The sequence below is a fragment of the Larimichthys crocea genome, chromosome XXIII, assembly GCF_000972845.2.
Source record: "Larimichthys crocea isolate SSNF chromosome XXIII, L_crocea_2.0, whole genome shotgun sequence".
Lineage (NCBI taxonomy): Eukaryota > Metazoa > Chordata > Actinopteri > Sciaenidae > Larimichthys > Larimichthys crocea.
In genome coordinates, this window is record NC_040033.1 from 11210370 (window position 1) to 11221309 (window position 10940).

The window sequence follows — 10940 nt, forward strand, 5'->3', positions numbered from 1 at the left end:
GTTCCTATCTACATCATTTGAGATAATACACAATTGTTAGTTCATCCTGGACTGACTGCTTGTAATGAATTGAAAAGGGCAGATTCAAGTACTTTCGGACTATGAAAGCTCCTCTTTAGACGAGTTAAGGTCTGTGTGTACTTTGCAAATGTACAGAACATAACGTACAGGCTGAGCAACAGCCTTTTCCCCCCACTTTCTAAACAAGCTGTTAAATCAATTATTCCAGATTAGGGTTAGTCATCAGAAATGTGGGATAAGGGGTATTGTCGAGGTTTATAAAAGGACTTTTCAGGTGAAGATTGACCATGCTGTTTGTCAAACAGTAGGAGTCATTTTGGGGGGATAAACTGGGCATTTACCCTCTTCAGTTGACGTAAACAGCATGCCGTTATTATGCCTGATCAAAACATGTACGCCTTTCTGCCAATCTGAGGACATCCTTTCATTCGCTTCTGCCAAAACACACACACACACACACACACACACACACACACGCCAGTGAAGTGCTCATAAATCCAGCGTCAAACACACCAAGTCTGTCACCACTCTGTGTGTTTGTCTTTGCATAGATAATGTTCCAGCATTTGAGAGAGTGGCAGTCTAATCTTTCAGCTGGTGAGCAACCATGAATGGGGCATCTGGTCTTGGGGGGGGGATATAACCGCATTACAGACGTGAGTATGCAGGGGCTTAGGTGTTAGTTTGCCACAAGCTTGCACCTGCAGCTTTTCAGCCTCTCCCATTGACAAACGTGGCACAGCAATCTGCTCCGTGGTGCTAAAAGCGGGTGCCCCCCACTCCTCATCCTCAGCTGGTGCCAAAGAATTTGTCCGATTCATCAGTGCATCCTCCTTTCTAATTCCTGTACTAGCTACTCCTGAAGAGGAAAGTATACAAGTTAGAAGGTTGTTTCCAAATCTACAGACCACACACGAAAAATACGGTGAAAGTTCACACGCAAAGCACTATTTCTAGCATGTGTCTTGCCTTCGAGAAAACATAACATGAGATTAACCAGGATATCAAAGGCATGTTCTTAATCATATTTACACGGCTCTTTATGCCAAGTGTGTTTATGCAAATTTCTGAGCTTCATTTCCTTGGCAACAGTGGAAAAAACTAAATGGTAGGATAAAAAGGCCAAACTGACATATAAATAAGCTGAGTTTATCTGATCTTAACCATGATTACTTTGATTAAGAGTTCATGAGAACAGAATTACGGTAGAAAAACACAAAAGCAGATGGAGTGACTACACACCGCTGGGCCTTGATGCAGGCAGGTAAACAGTTTCTGTACACTGTTCTGCTGCAGAGGTGCCTCCTACACACTGTGACGGGCGTGTATTGAGCCAGCCTTGACGTTGATGGGTCGGACTTCTCTGCAGTCTCATCACACGGGCGCATGTGTTCAAATACCGCTAGCATGCTCGTAGGAAAACCAAGTACACTTTGCAACACAAAACTCCGCCTCCTGCAAACACTTGTGCTCGCTCTCAACAACCCCCCCCCCCAAAGCCCCAAACCTCACCCACCCCCAACTGCAGGTGCACGCACACATACACACACATATGTATATATGTGCGCACAGACACCCCCTGTGCATGCACAGTGCCAGCTCTCAACAGCTGCTCTCTCACCATTCACACCCCTAACAACCAGGCCCCCCCTAAAATGTAAACCACACAGCTACAGGAACAAAAGCATCAAAAATTTGTGTTACAGCAGCAAGCTTTGGAAAAAAAAAAGTGCCGGTATCTAGCTAAAAGTGAAAAGAATCCTACATTTAATAAACTGTCAGACAGCATTTTCCCCATGTTCCTCCCACAACAACGAGCAAACGCAGCTAACATCATTGGACGACTCCTGTCAAAACACTGTCTCTCCAATGAGCTGTATCGCGGTTATATGTTAGCCTATTAGGCTGCGTTATATAATGCGCAACCAGCTTTACGCTACATTTAGTGGCATAAGAGAGTCTGGCAGAGCCGTTAAGACAGACGGATGAATGTGCACGGTAAAACATCGCCCCGGTCTGTGCGCCTGTCAGGCTACATTTTTGGCTTTAGTGCATTATTTTTCAGCACATCTGGCTGTACGTGCGCATGTGTGTGTGTGTGTGTGTGCAGCAGTGATCCCACAGGGCTAGGTCAGGAATTGTTTAGTGCCATCCCTCTCCCTCAGAGTGGGCTCCTGTCCCTCCGGGAGGTTCAACACAGATGGGTCTAATATGTGCAGCCTGCACAGTAGACTAACAGCTGAAGGTCAGAAGGGGACAAATGGCAATTTAAGAAAAAAAAAAAAAAGGACACCCAGTGTGTAAAATAAACTAAACACATTAAAAAGTAATGCTTTATTTTTAATCACTAATGTTACCCTAGTGAGTCATTCAGTTTGGATACGCATATGGAGAATAATATTTGCAGACATTATCCTCATATTTGTGAACAATAGCATTTGTTCGTCAGATACCGCTGCTTCTGTGTGCGCCGCATGTTCTTACACTTATGGAAATGCCAACACTTCACCCCTCCAGCAGCAAAGGGGTCAAGGAGAACAATAGCCGGTCCACCGCTCTAAAGGGCACAACACTAGACTGGAGGAATTTTTTTTTATGTTCATCATTTCTGTAGCAAAATAACACTCCTGACAACACCCCCAAAGGCTGAATCGAGCTGCAGGGCAGAGTGAGCTGAGCAGATAAGATGCACAAGAGGTCGGGGGAGAGGTAATGTAACCGCCTGAATTAGATGTACAGGCTCTCTCTCTCTCTTTTCAGTATATGTAACTATTTGAACGAGAGAGAGTTGATGCAGGTCAAATCCCAACGCAGTTCAGTCTTTTTGGGGAATCTGGTGCGTGACATAAACAGTACCCTCTGTGCTGATAGCCATCAGGACATACTGTGCTATGGGCAACAGATAAACATCTGGTAATTGTTGGCAACAACTCATTTCCGGAGTGGACACAACAAGCAAAGGAAGGACATGTTTCTCCTCACAATGCTGATTAGTTTAATCAGAGAAAATACAGAGAGAGGCTGCAGGTTTTGAGTGCTTTCAGGCAGCAGAGATGAAAAGGCGAAAGGACCGCCAGAGTGAAGTGTCCTCTTGTTTTTTGTTTTTTTTTTACTGGCCATAAAACACTTCCAGGAGAAGCAGTATTTAAGTCAGCGAGTAAAATATATTATGCCATTTGCAAGTACAGATGTCACATTGAGATGTGTCATCAGTTAGATGTGAATCAGGATCGTTTGTGAATGAGGCACTGTAATTTATCCAGATTGACAGACTTATGTAATCCAGCAAGATGTTCAATAATTAGGATTCATGGCTTTGTGGGTGGGAGTGGAAGTGTCTGCGGTTCCTGTGTTTTTTTTACCATATAACATCTGCCCAAATACATAAACCACTCAGCCATACAGTTAATCAGTCTGAACGTCATATCTGATTTCCCAAGCAGATTTCTGATGTTTAAACATCCCAAAATGCATGAGAAGGAACAATTCCCTAACAGTGTATTCGTTCAGTGAGAATTAAACCACTTCAAAGGTATTTCAGAGCATTATTTAATTTTCAACCTGAGCCAACAAGAGCCAGGGATCAAGGAGCATTTGGAAGAACAACATGGACCAAAGAGTCAGCAAGAACAAAGAAAAAAATGTCAATTTCTTTCCTGCACAGCTGAAAACAAAAGGTTTCTCAGCGCTCCTGCTATCACAAAAAACCTCTTGTGGCATTTCCCCAGGAACCTTCCCACACTGTCAAAACAACCCGGCCACAACATTGAAAAATATCCAGAAGTCTTTGGCCAATGGAGGTTGAGTGATGACCGCACTACAGTTATTGCGTTTAAGACCCCTGCCTCTGGACACAAAACAGACTCCCACACTTGCTTGAACTTTCGCTGCCTCATTCCATCACTCCTACTCTTCCTGTGGACTGATTAAAGATGAAATCTGAGAGGTGCAGGTTGGCGGAGAGGAAAACAGTAATAAGATTTTGAAGCACAGACAGTTGTCAGCAGTGGCACTAGATCGGCCTCACAGGGGTCAGCATTTCACAAGGGAGTCGTAGTAATAGTTGGCAGCCCGGCAGTATGCAGCTAAAAAGGTCGTCTGCTGCTGAGTAACGCTGAAGGCTTGTGTGTCCAAGAGGACTGAGTGGAGGAAGAGGGGGCAGAGATATTTAAAACCTACTTGAGAATAAGCCAAAGGGACAGTGATGAAACCAGAGCCGGCTTCGTTCTATATGTGTGCCATCCTGTGGCGGGGCCCAAACGTGTACCCTAACCAATCCTGAAATGAGATCGGTCGGCCTGAAGGGGCAAGCCAGAATCTCTGGGGACTTGTGTGTTTGCTTCTGTTTGTGCACAATCTGCATTTGCTTTGGCTGCAAAGCAGAACAGGACACACGTTTTAATAAAATTGACTGAGTGAGGACAGAAAGGGACGTGCCAGGGCCGTGACTGATAATCCTCAAAGTCACAAAAAAAATGTTGTTGAATGCTGCATTCCTGTTTTTTTTCCTTCCTCTGTAATCTGGTCAGGACAGATATTGCGCACACACAAAACACACCTCAGGAGAGAGAGACTGTGAGCAACTGTTCTTTCTAAATCTGTCAGGGGGAGAGAGCCGAGAACACACCCCTTGTACTTATGCAAGCATGAGAGTGCGTCTGTATGAATCAGAGAGTGCAGACAAGACCAGTGTTCAAGCTGTCCCTGCGGGTGTTAAGGCTCCTTCTCTTCCTAAACTGGGCACCACCTCTCTTCCTCCTCCTCCTTAGTAAATAAACAGGCTTCCACAGTCCCACTGTGTCAGGCTGGGGCTCCATCAGATACCCTTGGGTTTTTCTAACAAAACATTAATAATACACAAGCACCAATAATACACACCAGTATGTTAGTTTCAGAGTCATCTGGAGTGCAAACTAGTTAATGCAGAGGCAGCGGCCTTGAGGAATCAATTAACCTTATCCTGCATGCAGAGCGAGCAGCTATGTGGATATTTGTATGCAAAAGAGGCTGCAAAGTCTAGACAATAAAAAGGTTATTAAAGAACAACAGTGCATAAACATATGGCTGTAATAATAGTTGTGACGCTCCACCCATTTTCTTAAAGGCTGTCCTGACCAACCTCGGCATGCAATTAGCTGACAAGGGAGGGTTGATTTAATTGACCCGGGCTTTCCAGGATATGAAAGCTGGCCGATGTGTTCACTCTGCTTTAGTGCTTTAGTTTTAATAAAGCTACCTTGTGATTGACATTGTCCAGCATAACTCAGCGGGTTCACGGAAACTCAGACCAAACTGTCAACCCAGGCAGTGCTGATCAAATATTAAATCGAGATCCTGTTACTGTATTTCCTAATTCTTGGCAGATGTTTTGATAAACATATTTTTGTGTACTGTTTAGCTGTAATATGAGAAAGGTTGTGACACGGGCAGGCTGGCTTTTTGTCCTGCTTGAAAATTGAAACAAAACCAAGACAAACCAACTCAAAGTACACCCACCCTCCAGCTCCACGTTCTCGTCCAGATCTGGTCATTTCCTGGCTCCAAAAAACTAAGATGGCAACCACCATGATGCCAAACTTGAGGCTTCAAAACGGTTGTCCACAAACCAACGGGTGACGTCGCACTAGGTTTACACTTTGTTTAGATTCAATTTCTTGCGTGGATGACTCTTCTGGAAGGTAAAGTGGCCACGCAGACAGCAATCTAAATCAGAGCTGACCTCTCCATTGTCCCACATCAATAGCAGCTTCTCAGCATCATTAGCTTGTAAATCACTCAAGCAATCAGTGGAAGAAAAAAAAAAAGGATTCCCCCTATAACTGGAGGTCACAGCCTCTATCCAAAGAACAGATCAACAATTCAATGAGATCTGTGGATCATTATGTTGCCAAATCAGACACAGATGGGGACAGATTGGAGACATTCAGAAATAACAAAACAAGGACAAAAGCTGGGCACTATTTCAAATAAGTTCACTTCCAGTTGAACCTGTACTGTGGATGGTTACTAAAACGAAGAACAGAAACCTCATCTAATACAACGAGCCACTTTCACACAAGATGGAGTGGCTTCTCAGAAGGGCACAGAGAAACATTCACCATAGTAACACCAAGAATGGTATGTTGTAAATCTGTCGGGGCAGAATGAGAGAAAAGACTGAGGAAAGAGGCAAAAATGTGCACTCGAGCCACCAGTTCTTGTCTTCTACTCTCTAGAGAAGTACTATAAACCACAACAACAAAAGGGGGAGATCTTGAAAAATCTAAATTAGCTATACCCTTATTTTCACAAATTCCTCAAAAAGTAGGGTAAAAGTTCAGATGCTGTGCCCGTTACATTGCCATAGTGATGTGGGGCGAGAGCTGGGAAATGGGGTGACAGGTCAGAGGGAATACCCTACTGCGTATGCATGCATACACAAAGATAACATCCTGACAAAAAGACACACACTCTCTCTTTCTCTCCCTCCAAGGGCACCAGAAGTACCCCTCGGTGTAAACCGCATTGTCCTACAAAAGCGAGCAACTCCTCCCCTCTGAGCCAGTGTAAATTGAGATGGGGTTTACATTAATGGGTTTCGGGGGGGGGAACACCTTGAGGTGAAATATGGGGGAAGTCTCTTCTAGATATGGGTAGCCTACATGTCTTACAAAATACAAAATGAAGTCGGGAAAATGTGGAAATGGCTGCGGATGAACGGGTTTCGAGTGATGCTTGATTTTCTTTCTTGTAGGGGGAGATGGAGGGGGAGGGGTGAAGGTTAAAAAGAGGACATTTCAATGTTAATTCTTACTTGCCCAAAAGTATGTTTTTTTCTGAGTTTTGACAAGGTGAAACAAAGAGTATCTGAAGCACAAATCAGAACATTTACCCTCACTCCTCTGCCCCCCCTGACATGTCAGAACATGCCTCTTGTTTTCCCAAACAAAGCTTCACTAGAACGAAACAGATTATCCCTCTGAAAATAGCCATCAAGGTCACCAGGGCAAGTGCTGCTTTTGATGGATATCTATAAAAAGGAGGATGTCTTGACGGTAATGACTCAATAAGCGTTACGAGAGCCCTGATGCATTTGCTCTGGAGTGGCTTGCCAAGGTGAGGGCACGGCGAGTCTGTGTTTGAGGTTGTTTTCCCCCTTGTTTTTTTCGATAGCTATGCTGCATTGGCTCCCTGTGACGCAGGGATCTGATCAATACTGGGTTCTTGGGGGCAGCGAAGCAGGCAAGCGAAAAGACTCGACAGCGAATGTGCTCCATAGGCTGTGTAATGTTGTGATCAAGGGGCTGGTGTCAGCACTGTGGCTAATGCTGTGCATCCAACACGAGTCCGTGAATGCACGCAGACGAGGGAAGACAGATGAAAACAAAAACACATTTAGTCAATTATTCGATCGGATGAGCCACTGGAAGTTTAGTCGATCAATAGTTTGTTAGTAATTGAGGATTATGTAACCTCAGTGTGAACAAAGGAATAGTTAGTGGGACAAAACAAGCACTCCCACGGCTCTGTGAACACGTGAGGGCCATTTGTCACCATATTCTGACATTTTATAGTGTAAACTATTTGACTGTTAATCAAAAATATAAAACATAATCATTAATTGCAGCCATAAATATAGGTCAGTGGGACGGTGACCATCTGTGTTAGTCACTGCACCAGATTGAGGGGTGCCCCATGTCCCAATAACCCAGACAGGAGGATTACTTCTGCAATTATACACTCCCCTATGAGCTATGTGGCTGTGATACGATATGTGGTCTGTATAGGGACGACTAGTGCCAGCAGCAGATGAAGTTCATGATGCCTGTACATGTACCTATCATTTGGAATACATTCAAACATGCCAGAAACTCGCCCTTTTTTGGCTGAACATGAGAGCACGTTACTTTTATTGTTGCCAGCCTTCCGTGCGAGCGCACACACACACACACACACACACACGCCTGAGGATACAGCAGTATTGTCATACAGACAGTCCAGGACCATTAATCATAAGCAACCCAGTTCTGCTTCTCGTCCCACAGTATTCTCATGTGCTTCTGGCCCAGGGTTGACTTTGCAGTCTCTGTATTTACCTCAGTGTGGTGCAGAGGTTGCACGCCATGGAGATTAAATCAAAAGGACAGAGGGCAGAAGGGGACATGAGTCTGGGATTGTTGAACTCGGTGAGTATTCGTACATGCACATACAATTCCCAGTAAACATGATCAAGAACCGGTTCAAAGCTGTCTTTTAAATCTGTCAAAAATCTGTTTATAATGAAAATGAAATCAGCTCGGATACTTGACACAAATTGTGTTAGTGATCACTAACACGGTCGCACACCAGCGCTGTGGAGCAAGACTGGTGAAACTGCTCAACTCTAAAAGGCAGCCTGTGTGAAAGCACCAAACTGCAGCATTATTCCTTCACTTTGAGTAAACGTCAGTCATAAGCAAGGACAATGAAATGGATTATAGTGCTTAAATGCGCCATTAATCTAGTAGATGCAGCACTTACCCAGGTAGAGAGATGCATTTTCTTTCTTCACATTGTCGTCCAGGTAGGTGGGCCCCAGCGTGTAGATTGGCGTTGACCCCATGCCCACCAGAATCTGGGCGCAGATGAACAGAGTCACATACAGGTTGTGCTCGTTGCCCTCCTGGTCGCGGGGGCATGATGCCACGTCGAGCAGGTCGCGCCCGCTGCCGTTGCTGCTCTGACAGAGGCCTTCGTGGCCCGCTGATGAGTTCATCTCCTGGATCTGGTAGGGGGGTGAGATGAAGTGGGGAAGGGAAAACAATGCTGCCCCTATAGCGATGATCACACCACCCACAGCCAGCCAGCGTGGCCTCTGACCTCTGCCACCAAAGTAGGAGATGAAGACCACCACCAGCAAGCTGCCAATGTCGAAGCAGCTGACCAGCAGGCCGGACTCAGAGCTGCGCAGACTGTAACGCTTCTCAATGGTGGTGATGACACTGCTCAGGTAGCCCGAGACCATCAGGGACTGAATGAAGGTCAGGTAACACATGCAGAAAAGGAAGCAGCGGGAGTCCCTAAGGATGACCCGCACATACTTTCTGGCTGGGATGCGGATAAGGCGGGTGAGAGAGAAACCAAGTTTTTTACCCCCTGAGCCAGCGACCCTGTGACCCTCCACAGGTAAAGAGCTGCTGAGCCCCACCATGCTGGACATAGAGGGGGAGAAGTCTGTCCGGGATGAGGGGGACTCTGCCTGGCTTGACTCTGGGGTTTTCGGCTGGAGCTCGTTGCACTCCTGCACGGCCACACAGGTACGGGTGGTGTTAACCAGGCGAGGCTCTGCTGCCTTTCGTTCTGGCCGACATGGTCCATTCAGGATGGGTAAGCTTTTGGACTTGAAGCTTTCCGGGTGCATGTACTGGTCCTGGAGCTCACGGATCTCCAGAGACTCAGACGTGTCACTCCCCGTTTCGTCGTTGTCCGATGAAGTCATGGCGCAGCTGAAGATGTGGCTACCGTCAACTGCTGGCTGTGAGACAGTCAGAAAACTAGTACCACATGAGGACAAGGTGGAGCTGCTGCAGGGCTGGGTGGTGGAGCAAAGACTGCCCTCCCTGTAGGACTGGGGCGGACTGAATGCCTCTGGTTATGAGCATGTTTCACTCCACATAGTGCCAAACTATACTTACAAGACACTACTGACAGCGGTATCCTGGTTTAATACACAAGAACACCACCTTTCTTCATTTAACACTTCAAAATACTGACTAAGGAGTGAATTGTTTACAATAAAAACACATGTAACCAATAATAAAAAGGTGCTGTCGTTATAATGTTCCCCTACTTTAGGCTCCCACGTTGATATTGATTTTAAGGCTCTTTGTTAGATAGCAACCTTGATTCAGGGTTTTTTCTGTTTCCTTTGTCCCATAGCTGTGCAGCAATCCTAGAAAACAAAAAAAATTAAACATAAACAAATATATATTTTAAAAATAAAAACGGTTGGACACATTTATAGATAAATACCTACAAAAAAAAAACTAAATCTTTTCACTCCTGGTGGTATGGTAATATGTCCACCCTGCTCACTTCACGTCGCTAAATTGCTAAAAAAAAAACACACAAAGAAAATATCAAACATAAGCAAGAAAAATAATAAAGCAAAAGCAAGAAGAAAACAGTCGCGTCAGTGTCAAAGTGTCGCAGCGGGTAAAAAAAAAAAAAAAAAGCTAAATAACACCCAGCTTTGTCAAAACGAGAAATATACCTAGAGAACAAAAGACCACGCTGGCCACAAACGTCTCAGTCATGACTTTGTAAAGAAATAAAAACAAATTCATACCGAAACATTTCTCAAATTAAAACACAAAGAAGTCCCGGCCTCGACGGAAACGCAGACAAACATTATTTGACATAACTTCTAGGAAAGACTAGAGGCACAGAGGGCTGTAATACTCACACAGGACAGGGGGAGGTAGCCTGTTGTTCTCCACGGAGCGGCCACTGAATGAAATGTGTTTGATGCGGATGGCTGCTGCTGCTGCTGCTGCTGCTGCTGCGTTCAGGACAGTAGGAAAACGTCAGCGTCAGAGTTTGGAGCACCAATAAAGTGTGGAGAAAATACGCTGAACGTGTACAATTTTTATTACGCACACTCATAAAGATTATAAAAAAATATATTGGAGAACTGATATGTACAAAAGTATTTGGTCGATACATTTATTCATTAATAATACTACTATTTTTTTCCTATAATTCTTAAGTTGCTTGTTTATGTTTCAGCTTTAAATTACAAAAAAACGAAACACATTTTTCTCACTTTTGTTAGTATTTTCGCCAAACACACAAATACACGTCAAATCTTCTTTAATATTTTCAAGTTAGGAGCTGAAAGTAAAAAGAGCAGGAGGCGACTTGAACGCAGCAAAACGTGGGGGTGAATTGTTTTTTTTTTT

The 10940-nt window shown here is 44.6% G+C and overlaps 1 protein-coding gene across 4 annotated transcripts in view; it reads right to left on the reverse strand.

Moving 5' to 3' along the window:
• The window catches only part of slco5a1 (solute carrier organic anion transporter family member 5A1), a 37124-nt gene extending 26568 nt beyond the window's left edge, over positions 1–10556 (reverse strand). Inside the window, exons 1-4 of one of the 4 annotated variants that reach the window (XM_027274002.1) lie at positions 10445–10522; positions 10016–10091; positions 9881–9931; positions 8521–9514 (exon numbers count right to left, since the gene is read on the reverse strand). In XM_027274002.1, coding sequence (XP_027129803.1) covers positions 8521–9478 — 958 coding nt within the window. In that variant the 5' untranslated portion in view covers positions 9479–9514; positions 9881–9931; positions 10016–10091; positions 10445–10522. Of the gene's footprint in view, positions 1–8520; positions 9932–10015; positions 10092–10327; positions 10406–10444 lie in introns of those variants that run through there. The other 3 variants (XM_027274003.1, XM_027274001.1, XM_019258550.2) reach the window with 3 other exon arrangements.
• Between the last annotated feature and the right edge of the window lie 384 nt (positions 10557–10940).